At 38.0% G+C, this 23,254-nt stretch overlaps 1 protein-coding gene across 2 annotated transcripts in view; it reads right to left on the bottom strand.

Moving 5' to 3' along the window:
* The window catches only part of hip1 (huntingtin interacting protein 1), an 83,005-nt gene that overhangs the window by 5,050 nt on the left and 54,701 nt on the right, over positions 1-23,254 (bottom strand). For both annotated transcript variants that reach the window (XM_073817479.1, XM_073817480.1), the window contains exons 18-30: positions 21,144-21,338; positions 20,419-20,566; positions 20,222-20,308; positions 17,395-17,502; positions 14,946-15,082; positions 12,971-13,081; positions 12,805-12,863; positions 12,446-12,539; positions 8,810-8,910; positions 6,278-6,383; positions 6,070-6,193; positions 2,831-2,892; positions 2,638-2,755 (exon numbers count right to left, since the gene is read on the bottom strand). In XM_073817479.1, coding sequence (XP_073673580.1) covers positions 2,638-2,755; positions 2,831-2,892; positions 6,070-6,193; positions 6,278-6,383; positions 8,810-8,910; positions 12,446-12,539; positions 12,805-12,863; positions 12,971-13,081; positions 14,946-15,082; positions 17,395-17,502; positions 20,222-20,308; positions 20,419-20,566; positions 21,144-21,338 — 1,450 coding nt within the window. The remainder of the gene's footprint in view (positions 1-2,637; positions 2,756-2,830; positions 2,893-6,069; positions 6,194-6,277; positions 6,384-8,809; positions 8,911-12,445; positions 12,540-12,804; positions 12,864-12,970; positions 13,082-14,945; positions 15,083-17,394; positions 17,503-20,221; positions 20,309-20,418; positions 20,567-21,143; positions 21,339-23,254) is intronic.

The following is a 23,254-nucleotide window of genomic DNA, read 5'->3' as shown; positions in this document are numbered from 1 at the left end:
AGAATTGCAAGACAAACTCACAATTCTGACTCTAAACTCGCAATTGTGAGAAAGTCCAAATTACAAGTTTGTATTATGCAATGCAACGTAATTGTGAGAAAAAGTCAGAATTGTGAGATATAAACTTGTAATTGCGAGAAAAAGTTAGAATTACAAGTTTGTATTATATAATTCTGAGGAAAAAAGTCACAATTGTGGGATATAGACTCGTGATTGTAAGAAAAAAAGTCAGAAATGTGAGATATAAACTCAGTTGCAAGTTATAAAGTCAGTATTGCGTGATATAAACTTGCAATTCTTAGAAATAAAGTCAGAATTGCAAGACATACTCAATTCTGACTCTAAACTTGCAATTTTGAGAAAGTCCGAATTACAAGTTTGTTTTATGCAATTCTAAGAATAAAGTCAAAATTGCGGGATATAAACTCGTAAATGCAAGAAAAAAGTGAAAATTGTGACAAACTTATAGTTGCACGTTATAAAGTCAGTATTGTGTGATATAAACTCGCAATTCTTAGAAATAAAGTCAGAATTGCAAGACAAACTCACAATTCTGACTCTAAACTCGCAATTGTGAGAAAGTCGGAATTACAAGTTTGTATTATGCAATGCAACGTAATTGTAAGAAAAAAAGTCAGAATTGTGAGATATAAACTCGTAATTGCGAGAAAAAGAATTACAAGTTTGTATTATATAATTCTGAGGAAAAAAAGTCACAATTGTGGGATATAGACTCAGTTGCGAGTTATAAAGTCAGTATTGCGTGATATAAACTCGCAATTCTGAGAAATAAAGTCAGAATTGCAAGACAAACTCAATTCTGACTCTAAACTTGCAATTTTGAGAAAGTCCGAATTACAAGTTTGTATTATGCAATTCTGAGAAAAAAAGTCACAATTGCGGGATTTAGACTCGTAATTGTAAGAAAAAAGTCAGAAATGTGAGATATAAACTCAGTTGCGAGTTATAATGTCAGTATTACGTGATATAAACTGGCAATTCTGAGAAATAAAGTCAGAATTGCAAGACAAACTCACAATTCTGACTCTAAACTCGTAATTGTAAGTAAGTCAGAATTACAAGTTTGTATTATGCAATTCTCAGGAAAAAAGTCACAATTGCGGGATATAGACTTGTAATTGTAAGAAAAAAGAAGTGTTGATTGCGTGTTATAAAGTCTGAACTGCAAGTTAAGTCAGAATAGTGAGTTTATATCACAATTCTGAGGAAAAAAGTCAGAATTGTGAGATAAAAACTCACATTTATATGAAATAAAAATCTTTCATAACACTGTTTTTACTGTGTGGTGCACTCATTGTTGCATGTATATGATTTTATTTTAATCACCTGCGAACTCACAAAGAGCTCATAAAAGCCACTTTACCTTAGCCTGGCTAACGCCAGACCACGTTATGACTTCGTCATGATTCGTGGTCTGGGAACCACATGTTCATTTTCTCATATTTGAGGCGTGGTTTACGAATGCCCAGAGCCGTTTATTGGGCACTACGAATGTCTATCAAATGCGCCTGTGCGTAGCTCATAGCCAATCGTTTCAATCATACCGGATGACGTATACAGAGCGATGGTTTAACGCCAAAAGTTGCTCTTTTTTCAAAATAAACTTGCGTTCTAAACTACTTAGAACACTGTCTAAGGGGCCGTTCACATGTCGCGTCTTTTGCGCGCTAAAGTTCGTTATTTCAAATGTAGACGCGCGGTATGCGCGCGCATAATGGAAGTGACGCGGTTGTGACGCGCTCGCGTTTTCCATGCGCAAGCTACAGAGCGGTTTGGAAAGGAGAAAGCGACGCGCCTAGCGTTTTCCACGCGTTTTTAGGCGCGACATGTGAACGGCTGCATCGAATGATAACTTGCTGCCATGCTGGATCCATAGTTATAAACAAACTGCTTCGGTGAGTCGCGACGTCATCGTCTTGCTGCTCCCTCCCCGTTCTGTGATTGGTTCCCTATCTGAGGTGAAAATTTGGTCCATGGTTTCCATGCTACCTTCCAGCGTGAATAAAATCGCGCTGCGCGGAAGGCAGCATGGGGTCACCCAGGCTAACTTTACCTCCTCGTTGCTCTACATTTGCCCTCTGCTCGTTTGTTTTGGATACACTGCTTGTTTCCTTCGTGAAGTCATGTTGTATAGCGTTGCATCTTGTTATTACTTCCTGTTTTTGGTTCGTCTAGAAGTATTTGGTCCGTGTTGCGTTCATATTTTATACGAACTGCACCAGAGTTCTTTTGGAAGCGGACCGAGACCCATGTTTTTAGCGGATTGGTCCGCTTGTTTGGTCCGCACCAGGATTTCGGATGGCAGCGTTTACACTTACTTACCCGCACAGATCTAACAGAGCAATCTCTCCGACCTAAACGTGACAAGTGTGAACACACCCTTAATTTCTTTGCGGCTGAAGAAAGACATGAACATCTTGGATCACATGGGGGTGTGTAAATTATCAGGAAATTTTTATTCTGGAAGTGAAGTAATCCTTTATTAGTCTATCGTCAGCCTAAAAATATGAATCCACTCGGTTCGCTAGGGAATTCTGGGATGATTTTTGAGAAGTAAGCAATTTTGGATGATGTTCAGACAGTATTGTGTTTGTGGAGTTATATTGGAGGTCTTACCCTCTTCATCCCCTCCCCAGCCCTCTGCAACACCAGCGAGCTCGTAATGCTTCTTCCTCAGTTCACCCAGTCGCTCCCTCTCTTTCTGCAGCCGGGTCTCTAGCTCCAGGACCAGCACCTGAGATGTGTTAAACGGTCAGATTTATTCACATACTTGAATAAAGACATGGGAAACAGGTTAGCACACACTTACCTGTGCATCCATCTCTTGCCTCTTGATCTGAGTGAGTGTCATTGTGGAAAAGTCCATCGTTTCTGAAACAGAAAGAATTTAGCAATAAAAAGTCAGATTTCTACATTTCGATTATTTATTAATTTTTATTTTTATTATTCCTGTGATGGCAAAGCTGGATTTTCCGAATCATTACTCCAATCTTCAGTGTTTTTATTATTATCAATGTTGAAACAGTTGTGCTGTTTAATATTTTTGTAGAAACATAGGATACAGTTTTCTAGGATTTAAATAAAAGATATGGAAGCCCATTTCCACCACTGAATCAAAAATAAAAAAGGCAATTGTGACTTTCTTGCAATTCTACTTTTTCCACGTTTTCTTACGATTCTGACGTAATTTTTAAGATATAATTTTTGAGATTTGGGTCCGGTTTGACAGACAGGGCCACAGTTGGGTAGATCTTGAGACTAAACAAAGGCAATGATATATTTTAAAGGAACTGTATGTAAGAAATTTATGTCAGTTAATCATAAAATGGCCCTGACATGTCACTAGACATTAAGAAATCATGTTCATTTCAAATACTTATATCACTGACAACAGTGGTCCGGCCAGGATATTGTCATTTAAAAGTGAGAGTTGCAGCCCACAACTGATGTTATTGTTGTCATTTTGTGTTTTGGTCTGAGGCTCCACCCTCCAGCTATCTACCAATCACGAAATCAGTAGAGTTTCTTTATCCGGGTTGCCAGCTCTGTTACAGCTGCGGCTATACGAGCGTGTCGGATAAAACATGTATAACGTTACGAAACGTAAAAGACCTCGTTATGAATCCGAAATACGTCGTGACAAAGTCCGAAATAAAACAAGGATTTGTATAGGAGATGCCTTTGAAAGACGGAGACGGCTGAAAACGGAGAAGAATTTGAAGACAGACGCCATCGTTGGTAGTTTTCTCCTGGACAGGTAAGATTCATCTATGTTTGGCTAACTTTGCTTCCGTACACAGTGGATTTCCCGCGGTCGGCCGTGCTAAATGCGTTCATAAAAAGCTTTATATCGCACCACTAGCAGGGTATGAAAACAACCTATGTTCCGACTGAAATGTGGTATTACAGTACATCTTTACGAAATATTTGGCTAATCGCCATCTGTAAATTTCTGCGATACATAATTACTTCGCAAAACATCTCTCGTGAAGCATAAGCATAATTAACAGAAGAAAAACAAATTACTGTGTAGGACTCGTCACTTGCCGTTGGAAGCTCCTTAGCAGCCTACTCCTGCAGCTTAGCTGGCAACCTCGAGTCAGGGGGGGAGCGGGAGGGGATACATCGTTCTACAGTATTTTGAAAGTGATTGCAGTACCAGTTTTGGCCACAATCCTACATACGGTTCCTTTAAGATCAGTCAGAGCAAGTTTCTTTCAGTTGAAACAGCTCAGACTTACATTTTAGTCTAGGACTAGGCTTAAGCCTTGTCTGTGAAACCGGGGGATAAACTCGCAATTCTGACTTTGCTTGTCATGTAACATAACTATAAACTCACAGTTGCGAGTTATAAAGTCAGTATTGAGTGACATAAACTTGCAATTCTGATAAATACAGTCAGCATTGCAAGACAAATTGACAAAGTCTGAATTGCGAGTTAAGAATTGTGAGTTCGTCTTTCAATTCTGACCTTATTTCTTAGAATTGCGAGTTTATATCATGCAATACTGACTTTATAATTCACAACTATAAGTTTATATCTTACAATTATGACTTTTTTCTTGAAATTACGATTTCATATTGTGACTTTTTTCCTCAGAATTGTGTAATACAAACTCACAATTCTGACTTTTTTCTCAGAATTGTGAGTTCATACATCACAATTTCCAGAAAAAAAGTCAGAATTGTGAGATCTAAACTCGGTTGGAAGTTATAAAGTCAGTATTAGGTGATATAAACTTAAGACAAACTTACAATTTAGACAGAATTGCGTGTTATAAAGACTGAATTGCGAGTCAAACTCACAGTTCAGACTTTTTTCTCAGAATTGTACGTTTACATCTCGCAATTGGGTTATAAAGTCAGAATTGTGAGTTTATATCACAATTATGAAAAAAAGTCTGAATTACGAGTCTGTATTATGCAATTCTGAGGAAAGAGTCAGAATTGTGAGTCTTCATTGCGCAATTCTGAGAAACAAAGTCACAATTTTGGAACAAAAAAAAGTTATAAAGTTAGTATCGCGTGATACAAACTTGCAATTCTTGCAAAACTCACATTTTGACTTTCTCAGAATTGAAACTTTCTTTTTCAGAATTGTGAGTTTATATCACAATATCAAGAAAAGTCAGAATTTAGATTTAAACTTGTAATTGCGAGAAAAAAGTCAGAATTGCACGTTTTTATTATGCAATTCACAATTGTGGGATATAAACTCGTAAATGCGATTTACTCGCGACAAACTCGCCATTTTTGAAAAAAGTCTGAATTGCAATACAAACTCACAATTTTGACTTTCTCAGAATTGCATGTCATGAAGTCTGAACTGCAAATTAAGTCAGAATTGTGAGTTTATATCACAATTCTGAGGAAAAAAAAGTCAGAATTGTGAAATCTAAACTTAATCTAAATTGTGAGATAAAAACTACTGTCACTTTTTATCAATTTATTGCATACTTACTGAATTAAAGTATTAATTTGTTCAAAAATTAAAAAATACCCAAATGACCCCAAAATTTCGAAGTCTAGTGTAAATTATATTTACAAAAAAATTGCATAATCTCCATCAATAAATCAAAAGTGTCTGTATTTACTAGCTGTTGCTAAAGCATCCACAACGTCCTCCTGCTGGTCTGGATATAAAAGGACACACAATGTCACTGACACCATGTGACTGGTCAATGTTGTTTAAATGTCTTTGCCTCCAGAGAAGAGTGTCAGCATGAGAGCTTGTGTGGAGGAGAGCCTGACTGTGTAGACTTGCTCATTCCTGTATCTCTGGAGGGCACCGTAAACCAGTTTTCACAGCTATAGTTAAATATGAAATGGGGCAATGAGAATGTGGAGGTCAGTGAGAAATAAAACGAGGCTTCTGCCACTATTACTACTTTCTTTTTGCTCTTATTTAATGAGTAATGGAAAAATGACAAGAAATTATTGAGGGGGCGTTGCAGGCATAATTCGAACCTGAATTTCCCAAATGAGCAGCACAGCTAAACATGTCTGAGAATGTCAAGTCAGAAAGGAAGTCCTGTAACAACATCTCACCTGTGTCCTCGATCTGAGACTTGCCGGACTTGGTTGATGCCACGACTCCGGCGGTGGCCTGGGTGACCCCTTTGGAGGCCTGCTTGAGACGGGACAGGTTTGAACTGTCCTTGTCTGCTTTTACCTGAAGAGATAAAATAGACTATTGTTATTACACTGGATTAAAATTCATTCAAGTGCCAATGTTGCTGGCAGTTTGTTGTTGTACCTTAGATGCTGCGACCAGCTGAGCCGTGCTGGCGGCAATCTCATGCGAACACACCATCAGCTCCTCAAACTTGCCTTTGCCCTGCACCACCTGATCAGCTGAATCACTGCAGGAACAAAAAAAAACTTTACTGGCGGTAGCACAATGGTGATAGTTCATAGATCAATTATTGTAGGATTCAAACCATAGGGCCCTATGATTTATGCACCGCAGAAAACGCAGACTGCAGAACTGCAAAATTCAGTCATTATAATGGAATTTACTGTATAATGCAGAAGGATTATACAGAATTTGGCAACTTTTGGATAAATAAATCAAAAGCAAAGCTGCACACAATCAACTTCAAACTGCATTATGAACTAATGTCTTTGATTATTAAATCGCAAAATTAAATATGAAGTCATATACTTCCCAAAATAATAATAATACAATATATTACTTTTTTTAATTGTATTGTGTAAACCATTTTAAGGAATGTCATACAATCAAGAGATTTTTCTTTATCTCTATTTAAATCTATACAGTAAACATCTTTTCATGATTTAATTTGACAAAAAAACAAGAATGCAAAGTTTTGTTGTATACGAATTGTTGTTTTTTCATTTGATTACATGTTTTATGAATACATTTGATTGCCACAGGTTTTGATGACAAATTTGCATAAAATCCTAAAACATATCTACCTATAAATATATAAATAAGCATATTTAATTAAATGTTACATATTAAATATAGTAATAATACATTAATTAAATTAACAAAATGAAAGGGCATGTGGAAAAATAAAACCAATTTAGTAAGGCCTTATTATTCTTAAAATGTTAATAAAGGTAATTAATTTGTCAAGTTTTCTAAACTTCATGTATTGGACAGATAATAATTTTAATAGGGCTGGACGATAAATCGAACGATATTGTGAGGCGCGTTTAGTCAATGAAGCCGGTGCTTTGATTAGTAGTAAATCTCCATCACGTGCGTTCCGCTCAGGTTCCGCTGGAGCGGCAATTAATACACAGAGACGTAAATCTCTGACAAGCTACACCAAATCGCGCTCAAAATCGCATTCGATTCGCATTCGATTTTGAGCGCGATATATAATATAAATATATAATATAAATATATATATATATATATATATACCAACCAATTTAATATGACCTTATTATTATAAGAATTGTATTACATTTATTTAATTATTAAAGTTTCATGAATGAAATTTATTGGACAGTTTTTAATGATTACAATTTTAGTAAACCATGAAAACAGAGAACACAGAATTTGGGAGGAAATAATTAAATTAAATTCAATAAAACGGCCTTACTATTGTTAAAATGTTAATACGTTTATTTAATTGGCAAAGTTTTGTGAATTAAATTCATTGGACAGTTAATGATTAAAATTTAAGTAAACCATTAAAATACAGAAAACAGATTTTGGGGTAAATAAATAAATAAAAGGGCATGTAGTTGAGGTACTATTATAAAATAAAAAATATTAGATGAAAAAATTGCCGCCTTAAAATAAAATAAAATAAAATAATCTTGCAGCCCTAATATAAAATATAATAAAATATTGATGGAAAACTTGCTTCCCCAAAATAAAATAAAATAAAATATAACCAATTAAAATAAATAAAAAATAAAAATTTCCTAGTTAAAACTTTCATAAATTGATTTAATTGGTAAAGTTTTCTGAATTTAATTTATTGGAAAGAAAAAGAAAGAAAGAAAGAAAGAAAGAAAGAAAGAAAGAAAGAAAGAAAGAAAAAGAAAATCAAGGTTTTAGGGCCCTAAAACCTACAAGCTTTTATTTAACCACTGACATTTTAATCACTATGTCACAGCATCCCCCAAAAATGACAAACAACAACACAAAATGACAAAAAATAATTGAAATAACCTAACATTGCTAATAAATTAAAGGTTGTATCAGTGATTTCTAGCCTGAAACATAAAGTGTCAAATTCAGCTGACCTTTCATCACGATCCGCTCGCTGCCTGCCCCATAAATTGTCTGTGAAAAAACCGCGTCTCTGTGGTCAGCCTAGGGTCCGAGATATGCCAAAAAAACAATCGGCACTACCAACCTTTCCACAGATAAACAAACAGTGTTCCAACCAATCAGCGTCAGGGGTTTGGTGTTGTGGACTTTCCTACTGGTGCAGGGATGTGAGGGAGGCGGAGCGAAAGTCCACAACACCAAACCCCTGACGCTGATTGGTTGGAACACTGTTTGTTTATCTGTGGTGTGTTGATAGCGCCGATTGTTTTTTTGGCATATCTCGGACCCTAGGCTGACCAGAGAGACGCGGTTTTTTCACAGACAATTTATGGGGCAGGCAGCGAGCGGATCGTGAAGAAAGGTCAGCTGAATTTGACACTTTGTTTTAGGCTAGAAATCGCTGATACAACCTTTAAATAAAAGGGCATGTAAAAAACAAAACCAATTTAATACAGCCTTGTTATTGATTTTTTTTTTTTTTGTCATTCACAAAGAATGACAAACACAATTTTCTCAGTCTAAAATACTCACACCAACATGGTGGCGCCCCAGCCCACAGCTTTAGATGCTGAAATGAGTCCTTCCGTCCATCGGGAATTCTTAACGTAGAACTCCTTCATGGACGCAGCCCCCTGTGAACACAGCAGCAACTTCATTAAAGGGGTCCTATTATGCTCTTTTACAAAGTCTTTATTTTGTTTTGGGGGTGTACTTGAACATGCTCTCATGCTTGGTGGTTCGAAAAACGCATAATTTTTCACATAATTTACATTATTACATGCCCGAAACCATAAGGCTAGTGAAGCTATCTACAGTCGTGGCCAAAACTTTTGAGAATTACATAAATATTGGAAATGGGAAAAGTTGCTGCTTATGTTTTTATAATAGCAATTTGCATATACTCCAGAATGTTATGAAGAGTGATCAGATGAACTGCATAGTCCTTCTTTGCCATGAAAATTAACGTAATCCCGAAAAAACCTTTCCACTGCATTGTTAAGAAGGCTTCAGGGCGTCCAAGAAAGTCCAGCAAGCACCAGGATCATCTCCTAAAGAGGATTCAGCTGCGGGATCGGAGTGCCACCAGTGCAGAGCTTACTCAGGAATGGCAGCAGGCAGGTGTGAGCGCATCTGCACACACAGTGAGGCCAAGACTTTTGGAAGATGGCCTGGTGTCAAGAAGGGCAGCAAAGAAGCCACTTCTCTCCAAAAAAACATCAGGGACAGATTAGCCGCTTTTCCACTGTCGGGCCAGTGCGAGCCAGTGCTAAGAGCGTGCCGGGCGGGGCCAATGGCCTCGAGTCGCAAGCACTAAGGCCAAAAGTAAGCTGCGTTTCCACTATCGAGCCAGTAGCCTCGCTGCGCAAACCTAAAGCCCGCCCTTTACACACCTCATTGGATCAAACGTCACGAAACCCCTCCCCTTTCAGCGGGGAAATTGAAAGTAAGTCAGGTAGGCCACCATACTGTGATTATCAAACGAACAAAATGGAGAGAGCCGAAGCGGCTGTTTGTTTGCTCCTTTCGGTGTTTTCTTGGTGGAAGATGAGGCAGCGAAACCCAGATGCGAAGATGGAAGCTTATGTTAGCTGCAAGGCGAAAAAAAGAACAATACAGCGACGTGGAAACCGCGGATACAGCGAGTGCAGAAACGCCTTGTAATGTTGGCGATGTCTGTTCTGATGCAAGAAATGCTCTGCAACAGTTGTTAAAACAGCAGCAATATTTGTAATATATTACATTAATAAATCACGTGAAAAGATGCTTTGTTTTTAAGACCTACACACAATTCTTTCGTCTAACTTTGTATCACATAAAACAAAACGTTGCATACTATCTACACCCTACTGCAAAAAAAAATAACGACACCTTTGTACTTCTAGTATAATCTTTTATGCCTTTATTTAGGTACAGATACAGTGTATGTTAACATGTTACCAAGGTGTGTTGGTGAGTTTTTGGGGGGTTTCTTTGGACGATGTAAATCAACTTATACATCAGATCTCATTTTTATAGGATCTTACTTGCATTTATCCAAATTTAAATAAGAGTATACTCATCAGACATGCGTTTAAATAATGTTTTCATCACATAGTTGTCTGTAACAACAGTTAATGGTGCAACTATTAATATAGGACCTGATTTACACAGGACACAAAAGGTGCCCCATCAGATAACCATTTAAGTAATGTGCCCATCAAAACTGCATAGATTTCCATATCAATATCTGCCTAATGTAAGTGTCTTTTCTGCATGGGCACCGCTTTGTCCATTGTGCGTTTTTATGGCTTTGTACTGCGCCCGCAATTTTTTCAACTTGTCTCGAACTTAACTGGATAAGCTTTGCGAGTTCAGCAACGATGTATTTTATCACGTCTTCGTATCTGCAGACGCCGTCAAACTGGCATTGTACATTGCCCTCGGCCCAAATACTCAGAAGAGCCCTGGTATCTTCCACAGACTAGTACTGATGATTCTCCATTTTAAGTTTTTGAGTTCTTTGCACGACGTAATACAGCGAAATGCGCATCTTACCGCAGACACACTTTTACCTGACTGCACGCTTATCGAAACATTGCATAAACTCCGCCTTTCACTTTGACCACGCCTCAAGCCCCAGCTGGCCTGCTTTGGCCCAAGGTTTTCGTCGGGCCGAAAAACCCGGGCCATTGGCCCTGAGGAAGCACCGACGAGGCACGATCAGGCCCCGGAAGTGACAGTGGAAACGCGACTGGCCGTGGCACGCACTAGCACGCCCGCTTTTGGCCCGACAGTGGAAACGCGGCTATTGATCTTCTGCAAAAAGTATGGCGAATGGACTGCTGAGGACTGGAGCAAAGTCATATTCTCCGATGAAGCCTCTTTCCGAATGTTTGGGGCATCTGGAAAAAGGCTTGTCCAGAGAAGAAAAGGTGAGCGCTACCATCAGTCCTGTGTCATGCCAACAGTAAAGCATCCTGAGACCATTCATGTGTGGGGTTGCTTCTCATCCAAGGGAGTGGGCTCACTCACAATTTTGCCCAAAAACACAGCCATGAATAAAGAATGGTACCAAAACACCCTCCAACAGCAACTTCTTCCAGCAATCCAACAACAGTTTGGTGAAGAACAATGCATTTTGTGATAACGAAGTGATAAAGTGATAACTAAGTGGCTCGGGGACCAAAACGTTGAAATTTTGGGTCCATGGCCTGGAAACTCCCCAGATCTTAATCCCATTGAGAACTTGTGGTCAATCCTCAAGAGGCGGGTGGACAAACAAAAACCCACTAATTCTGACAAACTCCAAGAAGTGATTATGAAAGAATGGGTTGCTATCAGTCAGGATTTGGCCCAGAAGTTGATTGAGAGCATGCCCAGTCGAATTGCAGAGGTCCTGAAAAAGAAGGGCCAACACTGCAAATACTGACTCTTTGCATAAATGTCATGTAATTGTCGATAAAAGCCTTTGAAACGCAGGAAGTGCTTGTAATTATATTTCAGTACATCACAGAAACAACTGAAACAAAGATCTAAAAGCAGTTTAGCAGCAAACTTTGTGAAAACTAATATTTGTGTCATTCTCAAAACTTTTGGCCATGACTGTACACTGTATGATGAATAAATGTCTTACCACACACTGCACGTCTACGGCGCGGCTTCAACGTGTGCACGGATGATCACTAGTCAATGTTCGTGTTTACATCAGCCACGACTCTGCGTGTGTTTGAAACCTCTAAACCGCACGTCAATGGCGCGGCTCCAGCATGGATTCGGAGCAGTTGGCAGACTCTTTAGTTAAATCTGAGACGACCTGCGGCTCGCTGAAGCATCCCAGAAGCGGCTGTCCATAATACATGCTAAAGTTAGGCGAATCCCCCACCCGCTAACAAATTGAATTTCTGTAGGCGGGATACCGCGTTGTGACATCATTGCATGCGGAAAACAAACGCTGTAGTCCAAATGAGCCGTTCGTTGTAGTTCTTGAAAAGGGACTTTTTAAAAACTAAATATCTCCCTTTGGAGTGGACTTAGAAATGCGTAACTTTGTAGATGATTTTTATGCCCAAACGTACACACCACACACTGGCTAAAGTTCAAAAAGTGAAAAAGCATAATAGCACCCCTTTAACATCTGTTTGTGTCATTTAAAGCTGGTGTTTTCCTAAAAGTGTTGCGGTGACTCACCCTGCCGCTCTCCACGATGTCCCTCTGCAGGTCTTTGGAGGACAGCACCAGCACTTTGATGGCCTGCATAAGATCCGTGCAGGATGCCAAGATCCTGCAGGGGGCGACAGACAGCAACATTTAAACACTCGCAGGCCTGTTTCATATGCACCAGGGGTGGGTCTGCTAATGCGTCTGGGAGAATGTAAACGTGCAGCGCTATCCAAGTGAAACAAGCTCAGCATGAAGACATTTTGATCGCTGAATACACTAAGGAACGGCAAGCAAATAAAATCTGTAAAAATGCTTTTGTAATGGTAACTGTAATCTTAAAAACACATTATTTCTATGAATAACACATGTGGCTCAATCAGCCTGACCTTTCATTGACTTCCATTTTGATTCCAGTGTCAACTGCCCTGGACTTATTGAGCATTTCCTGTTTGAGAGCAAAGGGGGAAAACATTAGAGGAGCGGATTGGAGCGCTTCATGTTTTATTAAGCATCTGTCTGTAGGACAGGGAGAGCAGGGAGCCGTCTGATTACCTCAATCCTGGCGGCGGCGGACTCCACAGCTGCAGATGTGGCTGACATCTCCTGCTCCACCAGATCTCCCAGCTCCCCTTGCTGCAGCTCCAGACCCCGAGGACGCAACTTCTGCTCAGAGGAAACAAAACAGCTTACTATGTCATATGTTTCTGCATTATGTAATATGCATACTCGTTGAAAGCTTGGATGGTGCATACTGAATGCTAAAATGTGCAGCATATAACTAGAGCACACTGTGTGGATTAGTGTCCCAGAATGCAATTTGCTTGACTGTTTATTTGCAGCATAGCGAATAATCTTATATCTCTTTCTTGACTCTCAATTGATAGGAGTGCCTTGATAAATGAATAAGAAATTCAGTTGCAAGTTTTTAAACCCCTCCTTTTTGACTCATTTGATCGGATAGACACTTTGTGAGTTTTACTCTTACTGATGTTTACTGTTATATAATGTTATTGTTAACTGAGAAAAAAAAACAAAAAACAAAAAAACGTGCTGCTCTTAAATAAAATTAACAAAAAACTTGCTGCTCTAAAATAAGATAAAATATTAGATGAAAAACTTGCTGCTCTAAAATAAAATAAAATATATGATGAAAAACTTGCCACTCTTAAATAAAAATATTAAATGAAAAACTTGCCGCTCTAAAATAAGATAAAATATTAGATGAAAAACTTGCTGCTCTAAAATAAAATAAAATATATGATGAAAAACTTGCCACTCTTAAATAAAAATATTAAATGAAAAACTTGCCGCTCTAAAATAAGATAAAATATTAGATGAAAAACTTGCTGCTCTAAAATAAAATAAAATATATGATGAAAAACTTGCCACTCTTAAATAAAAATATTAAATGAAAAACTTGCCGCTCTAAAATAAAATAAAATATTAGATGAAAAAACTTGTTGCTCTACAATTATAAAAAAAATATTAGATGAAAAGCTTGCTGCTCTAAAATAAAATAAAATATTAGATGAAAAACTCGCTGCCCTAAAATAAAATAAAATATTATGATGAAACTCTTGCTGCCCTAAAAATACAAAAAAAAAAAAAAAAAAAAAAAAAAAAAAATATTAGATGAAAAACTTGCTGCCCTAAAATAAAATAAAATATTAGAAGAAAAACTTGCTGCTCTTAAATAAAAATATTAAATGAAAAACTTGCCGCTCTAAAATAAAATAAAATAAAATATTTTGATGAAAATCTTGCTGCCCTAAAAATCTAATAAAAATAAAATAAAATATTAGATTAAAAACTTGCTGCCATAAAAGAAAATATTATAAAATATTAGATGGAAAACTTGCTTCCCTAAAATAAAATAAAATAAAATATTATGATGAAAATCTTGCTGCCCTAAAAATCAAATCAAATCAAATATTAGATTAAAAACTTGCTGCCATTAAATAAAATAAAATAAAATATTAGATGGAAAACTTGCTTCCCTAAAATAAAATAAAATAAAATAAAATAAAATAAAATAAAATAAAATAAAATAAAATAAAATAAAATAAAATAAAATAAAATAAAATAAAATAAAATAAAATAAAATAAAATAAAATAAAATAAAATAAACGTGCTGCCCTAAAAATCAAATCAAACCAAACCAAACCAATTCAAATCAAATCAAATATTAGATAAAAAAAACTTGCTGCCATTAGAGAACATATTATAAAATATTACATGGAAAACTTGCTTCCCTAAAATAAAATAAAATTAAATTAAATTAAATTAAATTAAATTAAATTAAAGCGAATTCAAAATATGAACAAACACTTTAACAATACATAAATAATCCAAAAATAACACTGAGTAGTACATAGTACACCACATACAGTATGCAGTAAAAATTACACAAGTATCCCACACTAGTTTTGGCCTAATTTAAATGACTCACTACCAACCACATGCTGCTTATTTCACTACACTGTGTTACTATACTAAAACAAGGCGCGTCTCTCAGTGGCTCACTCACCTCGCCCAAGGCCATCACGGCATCCAGTGCCGCCCTCAGCCGGCTGCCTTCTGCCGTCCCCATAGACTCCCGCTCCTTGAGCTGGCAGAGCAGCGCCAGGGCCTCCGCGCCACACGCCTTCACGTTGTCTGCCAATGCTGCCCACAGACAGACCAAGACAAAGACAGAAAGCAGAGAGCAGTCAGACGAGCCATCTGTCACCTGCAGACACTCCACATACGCTCGGACAGACACACGTACGGCTGTGACGCGATCGCTTGTGCGCGTGGGAACTGCACATTAGCCGTTTTGAGTTATGTCATGTTCCTTTCAAGCAGCTCTACCGAAACCACCAGACCTCCGGCAACAGAGTTATTAACAGAACCGCAGTGACACTAATGACCTTCGTGATGTATGGAAACCAACTCAAACAAAAAGTCTGAGACGTCTCTCTCTATGTGTATACGGTGGTTCTGTAAAACATTTAGCAGATTAATATTAAAAATGGTATTTATGCTGCCTATCCACCTTTTTCCGGTTCATTAGGTACTATAGGGAAATAACGAGAAGAATAACAACGTGCACTAAACAGTAAAACTGCACTACAAAGCAATGTGTTCATAATTTAAATACATTACAATAACACTTTGCAATATCAAGCAGCAAAATTAGCTGTTTTTTAGAGCTAAAAATAGCTAGGCACGAATAAGACCAGAAGCAAGACCCATATGGGAAGAAAAAGGCGGGTATAAAATGGACAATTCTGGTTCTGGATAATGATTGGCCGATACGGTGTTTGTCAATAAACGTGTCTTTAAAGGAGTATTTACAATTGGGAAAATTATTATTTGATCCCCCGCTGATTTTGTACGTTTGCCCACTGAATCAGAAATGATCAGTCTATAATTGTAATGGTAGGTTTATTTTAACAGTGAAAGACAGAGTACGCATTTCAAAAAACAAATGATTTGCATTTTAATGAGTGAAATAAGTATTTGATCCCCTATCATTCAGTAAGATTTCTGGCTCCCAGGTGTCTTTTATACAGGTAACAAGCTGAGATTAGGAGCACTTTCTTAAAGGGAGTGCTCGTAATCTCAGTTTGTTACCTGTATAAAAGACCTGGGAACAGAAACAATAAATCAATCATATTTCAAACTCTCCACCATGGCCAAGACCAAAGAGCTGTCCAAGGATGTCAGGGACAAGATTGTAGACCTACATAAGGCTGGAATGGGCTGCAAGACCATCGCCAAGCAGCTTGCTGAGAAGGTGACAACAGTTGGTGTGATTATTCACAAATGAAAGAAAAACTAAATTGCTGTCAATCTCCCTCAGTCTGGGGCTCCATGAAAGATCTCACCTCGTGTAGTCTTAATGATCATGAGAACAGTGTGGAATCAGCTCAGAACTACAGGAGGATCTTGTCAATGATCTCAAGGCAGCTGGGACCATAGTCACCAAGAAAACAATTGGTAGCACACTACGCCATGAAAGACTGAAATCATACAGCGCCTGCAAGGTCCCCCTGCTCAAGAAAGCACATGTACAGGTCTGAAGTTTGCCAATGAACATCTGAATGATTCAGAGGAGAACTGGGTGAAAGTGTTGTGGTCAGATGAGACCAAAATCGAGCTTTTTTGGCATCAACTCAACTCGCCGTGTTTGGAGAAGGAGGAATGCTGCCTATGACCCCAAGAACACCATCCCCACTGTCAAACATGGAGGTGGAAACATTATGCTTTGGGGGGGGTTTTCGGCAAAGGGTACAGGATAACTGCACAGCATCAAAAGGACAATGGACGGGGCCATGGACCGTCAAATTTTGGGTAAGAACCTTCTCTCAGCCAGGGCATTGAAAATGGGTCGTGGATGGGTATTCCAGTGACCCAAATGACCCAAAACACATGGCAAGGCAACAAGGGAGTGGCTCAAGAAGAAACACATTAAGGTCCTGGAGTGGCCTAGTCAGTCTTCAGACCTTAATCCCATAGAAAATCTGTGGAGGGAGCTGAAGGTTTGAGTTGCCAAATGTTAACCTTTGAAACCTTAATGACTTGGAGAGGATCTGCAAAGAGGAGTGGGACAAAATCCCTCCTGAGATGTGTGCAAACCTGGTGGCCAACTTCAAGAAACGTCTGACCTCTGTGATTGCCAACAAGGGTTTTGCCACCAAGTACTAAGCCATGATTTGCAAATGGGTTAAATATTTAAGTCACTCATTAAAATGCACAACAATTTATAACTTTTTTGTTTTTCTGGATTTTTTTGTTGTTATTCTGTCTTTCACTGTTCAAATAAATCTAACATTTTAAACAAATAGACTGATCATTTCTTTGTCAGTTTGCAAATGTACAAAATTAGCATGGGAATTATTTTCCCCACTGTACATGGACATTCAGTTGTGCTGATGTGATTACATGATAAGCTCTTTTGAATGGTGTTTGGGTGATTGACGTCTCATGCTCACCGTCAGCTTGCTCCACCGGCACCATGTGGGAGGTGGCGCTGCCCTGCACAATGACATCGCCCACAAGGTGAGCGAACTGAGTCACTGCCCGCACCAGTCCAGACACATCTATCACAAACACACAGGAAAATCAGTCAGAAACTGTTACAACATGATCATATGAGTGTCTCTCATCATTGAGTGTCAACAAAAGTGATGAAATGAAGTCTGAATGCATTCATGGTGAATCATTTTTGGTAATGGATTTTTAAAAGCTATATTATTGGTTGAATTTAGGAGGTTTGTTTTGAGCTTGTTTATTTTGAGTGAAAAACAGTGATGAAGTAACACGTTTTTAATTGTGTCAAAGTAGCTTAGCAGGCTTTAAAATTGTGTAGATTTTTCAGTACTGAGACAATTCTTCCAACAGTTAGCAGAGTAGCATGACAAATCACTATACCGTGGATGTGTCACGATTTACTGTGCAGCCTTACTAGCAAGCAAGCCTGACAGAATATTTCCTTTTTGACTCAACTACCACCATTTCAAAGTTTATTCCCATATTTTAGTGTTTCAGTTTATTTAGATGGTTCATTTCAATAATTAAAAAAAAGACTCCAAAATGATGATCATTTACATAAAAAAACCGTACTGTCCAAAAACTTTTGACTGGTTATGTTTTTTAAGTCTCTTCTACTCACCAAGCCTGCATTTATTTGATATATATTAATATAAATATTAATAATATTAAATATAAAATATGAAATAAATATATTCAATATTTAAAATAACTGTGTTCTATTTGAATACATATTTTTCTTATTATGTTGAAAACAGCTGAGTAGATTTTTTTTTTCAGTTTTTTTTTTTTTAACAGAACAGCCTTTATCTGAAATTCATAACATTATACATTTCTTTATCATCACATTTGATCAATTTAAAGCATCCTTTCTAAATAAAAGTATTCATTTCTCTTGAGTATAGTGTATAATGTTACAAAAAAATTTTTTTAGTTCAGATAAATGCTGATCTTTGGATCTTTCTATTCATCAAAGAATCCTGAAAAGAAAGTACTCAACTGTTTTAAAAATTGATGACAATTATAATAATAAAAATAAATGTTTCTTGAACAGCAAATCAGAATACTAGAATGATTTCTGAAGGATCATGTGACACTGAAGACGCTGTAATGACGCTGAAAATTCACAGGAATAAATTACATTACAAAATATATTCAAATAGAAAGCAGTTACAAATAGTACAAATATTTCACAATATTTTGTATTTTGGATCAATTAAATGCAGGCTTAGTGAGCAGAAGAGACTTTTTAAAAAACATTAAAGGTCCCATATTGTCAAAATCGAAATTTCCTTTTTTCATGATAACTGAGGTCTAGGGGCTATGTAACTACCATATGAGTTTCAAAACAGTCAATGCACAGTAAACTGCACACAGCCTGCTTAAAGTAGCTGTTCATTTTCACGAGCCGCTGTGACTTCCGCAAAGATGTGACGTCCGATCTACTCAGTCACCGCCTTCAATCACCACCCCGAAAGCCAACCACTGTCCCATCCTCCTTTTGTCAAACCATAACGTCCATAACATTGCTAAGCAACAACAACACGGAAACTAATCTAGAAAACCCTGTTCAGTCTATAGATGTCGAAACTACATCATTGCACAGGCTTCAGAACAACGTGAATATAAGAGACCAGAGGCACGTCAACTTCAGCCTCTTTCACACAGCGATTCCGGTAAATACACGGATAATGTGTCCCATGATTTGTTCCGGAGTCGTTTAATTTGGTTCATTCACAGTTGTTTTCCGGAATCTGTGCGTGCTTTACACACAACCCATAAAGACATGTGACGTTTGGATGTGAGATGTAATGCGATGCGTACGTTTCACTAAACTGAAACTAACCTGAACAAACTGTGCTTCAGCGCTGATAGTGAGGATCTGGCTCTGCCCGATCGCCGCTTCATTCCACTTTGCACGTATTTTTTCGTCGTGAAGAGTTGCAGGGTAACGTGCATCATCACTATAACACTGCCTTTATGGTTCTGGCTTTTGTTCACACAGCGCTCGTTCCCGTAATTTTCCAGAATCAGCGCGCATTGTGAAAGGGGCTTTACTAAAGCAACAGTTATGTAGCTTACTGCATTCGGTGTTTGAAAAAGAAAAAACATTAATGATCATTCTGAAATATCCTGTTGAGTATCAGCAGGCTAGGCTCTCTCTATGGCTCTGGGTTGGGCTACAACGATACATGACCGTAGTTACCTGTGATTGGCCTGGCTATGCGTCACTCAGAAAACAACAGGCCAATCAGAAGAGAGGCTCATGAATATTAATTAGATGGGCCAAAATCGACCTGTTTTTGACATAAAACTGTGGAAAAGTACATAAAAAGAAGGGCAGCAAGAACGCAAACTGTTATCAAGGCCATCGGACACCATCAAAATATTATGTTTTTGGTTATTATGTGTGAATAAAGACTATTTAGTTGTTCCAGTTTGTTATTTGTCTAATAAATGAAAAGTTTTGGGAGATTCCTAAACATTTGGAATGACATGAGGGTGAGTAATTAATGACAGACCCTTTCATTTTTGGGTGAACTATCTCTTTAAGCTAACCATGTTTTCAAAAGAGTAACATTAAATTTCTTTTACTACTTTAACTAATGTGTAACTTGCATCCTGTACAACTTCAGTTTCAAATTAACTCCCAACACTGCTGGAGTGAATGCTACATTGATGAACGCTGTTTAACTAGGGAAATGAGTGTGTGTATGTGTGTGTGTGTGTGTGTGTGTGTGTGTGTGTGTGTGCGTGCATGTAATTTACCTGTGTTATCTGATACAAAGCCGTCTCTGGCCGACTGCAGCCGCTCCACGCAGTCCAGAGCCACCTGGCACCTGGACACCAGGTAATCTACACACACAAGAAAGTCTTTTAATATCTATTACACGTTAGTAGGGCAGTTCCTTCTGTGTGGTGTAATGAGTGGGAGGGTTTAAGGGTAATTTGAGCTGGTCACTGACCGGCTGAACTGGTGCAGCTGATGTGTGCGGGGTCCTCTAGCTGATTCAGGCTGTCCTGTACGATCCTCCCTGCCTCGTCTAGTGCAGCCCGCAGAGCCCCCCAGCGTAAAGAGACCAGCTCGCTCTCTAGAGTCTGCTCACGACTCTCCTACCAATAGACAGATGATGAAAACAGGCTTTTAAGACTCCATGACCAGTTTGTCATGTGAGACCCCGGACCACAAAACCAGTCTTAAGTAGCATGGGTGTATTTATAGCAATAGTCAAAAATACACTGTATGGGTCAAAATTATTGTTTTATTTTATGCCAAAACCCATTAGGGTAATTAAAGATCATGTTCCATGAAGGTATTTAGTTTTCCTACTGTAAATATATCAAAACTTAATTTTTGATTAGTAGTATGCATTGCTAAGAGCTTCATTTGGACAACTTTAAAGGTGATTTTCACAATATTTTGATTTTTTTGCACCTTCAGATTCCAGATTTTCAAATTGTTGTATCTCAAATATTGTCCTAACCTATCGAATCATGAATCAATGGAAAGCTTTTTTATTCAGTATAAATATATAAATCTAAATGTCCAAAAATGACCCTTACGACTTGTTTTGTGTTTCAGGGTCACGTATTTACAGCATTTTTCTTGTAGTATAATGATTCTGAACTCATACAAAGCCACTATTGAAACAGGACAAAAAAAAACAAAAAAAAAAACAGATTATTCCACCTTCTCGTTGAGTTGGTTTTGCAGGGACTCAGCAGCTTTCACACCACTCTCCCTCTCATTGGTCAGACTGCTCTGCACACGCTCTAACTCCACCCCCACATTTGCCAGCTCCGCCTCCTTCTGAGATACAGTCTCTATAAGCACCGCCTTCTCAGCTTCTAGAGCAGACAGCTGAGTACAGAGCTGCTCGTTTGACTATAGGAAGAGAGAGAACACAGTTATGTCAATTACTAGACTTAATGGGACATTCCCTTGAGAAAACAAAAATCATGAGAAACAAAATCATTTAAAATCACTGATGTTATTGTTTACTAATTCTACTAAAAATCATTAAGTTTAAGAATTGAAAAATCGGAAATAAAATTTAACAAAATTACTAAAACTAAAATTAAAATGACAACTGAAAATACACAAATAAAAGCTTTATTGCTGAAAGCTATAGTGTTGGCAATTTTGTAGGCCAAAACACAGAATTTAGCATCTCACCTGGTTCCCAAAACAAAACCTAAATAGGAACTTTGGATTATTGCAAAAATGCTACAACGTTTCCGGGTTTTGACCTACAAAAATGCATCATCCCTGCAATACTCTATAAAGCTTATTAAAAGTGAAACTAAAACTGTCATGCTATAGATGTTAAGTGTGTCAGTGTTTTGAGGACAGTTGATTCAGCTGCTGGAGGCAGCAGTGGAGGAGCTGCAGCAGGTGTGCAGGTGACAGAAGGAAGTGGGATGGAGGGGGAGGAGGGGTGACGTATCAACTCCCACATGCAGTCTGGACAAATTAACTTAGGTAATTCAGCACCCAACAAAGAATCACCATGTCCACCTGTGCTAGACTAACCGCAGAGACAGTGATACATTGAACCTACGCTGGGGTAAGAGCTGAACAGGAATGTATGGAAGAGCGTGAAGACTTCTTTAAAGAAATAGTTCATCCAAAAATGAAAATTACCACATGATTTACTCACCCTGTAGCTGTTCTAGGTAATCAACTTTATTATTTCAGACAAATTATTTCCGAGTTATATTAAAAAATGTCCTGGCTCTTCCAAGCTTTATAATAGCAGTGAATGGCTGTTGAGATTTTGAACTCTTATAAAGTGCATCCATCCATCATGAAAAGTACTCCACACAGCTCCAGGGGGTTATTAAATGCCTTCTGAAGTGAATCGATGCATTTGTGTGAGAAAAATATCCATATTTAAAACTTTAAAAAGCGTAAACTCTTGCTTCTGCTAACTGTCGTATGCATAAGACAGAGAAAAATGTGGTGACAAATGCGGATACGCAGTGGAGAGAGCAAAACAAAACACCAGTCATGAACTGAGTGTGTGCGACGAACAACCATATAAGTCCAAAAAAAAACAAAAAATGAGATCACCATGTGACATTAATTGTATGTGTGAACTTTGTATACAGAAACAGTTTGGGGATATTTTCGCGCGACCAAAAGTTCCCGCTTTTTAAACGTTAAAATAGCGTCACGCGGAAAAAACGTTTATGTCCACAAAGAAGAATGGAGATGCCGCTTGCTGTCATGTCCGCTTCGGACATTAAAAGGCAAAACCTCGGCACAAAAAAGAGAGCCGACATGACCAAATGGAAGGACAGAGTAAGGAAGGCTTTGAGGGATGCTGGAAAACCATATCTGACTCGAAGAGGAGAACAAAAACCAGGGAAAAATCCACCGAAAGAGGTGAGTGGAAGAACCGTATATATGATGTGATCTCTCTCTCTCTCTCTGAACGCGCTGAGGAGCGCTAAACACCGCATAAACAGTTAACCTATCAAAATAAACCACATACCATATATAATAAAGCTGTATTCATTCATATTTCCCGCCAGTCCTGTGTAAAGTACGGCAAGCAGAGTTTATATGTTTATATATTTATTTATATCGTGAGATGGCAGAGCGCGAGAACAGTTTGAAGTAGTATATACAAAGGTGCGCTGCGCCAGCTTTTCTAAATAAACAACAAGGTGCACTATTGGAGCTATCTAAACATACAAGAAGTGATCAAAGTTCAGAGACTATGCCCATCATGATAAACAATGGAAAACTGTCCTCTTCAGGGTAAGTGTGTTTGTGTAATGATACAATGAAGTGCT

This window comes from Garra rufa, chromosome 14 (assembly GCF_049309525.1).
Source record: "Garra rufa chromosome 14, GarRuf1.0, whole genome shotgun sequence".
Classification (NCBI taxonomy): domain Eukaryota; kingdom Metazoa; phylum Chordata; class Actinopteri; order Cypriniformes; family Cyprinidae; genus Garra; species Garra rufa.
The sequence above is the reverse complement of the archived record's forward strand: the minus strand, read 5'-3'. Positions and strand labels throughout refer to the sequence as shown.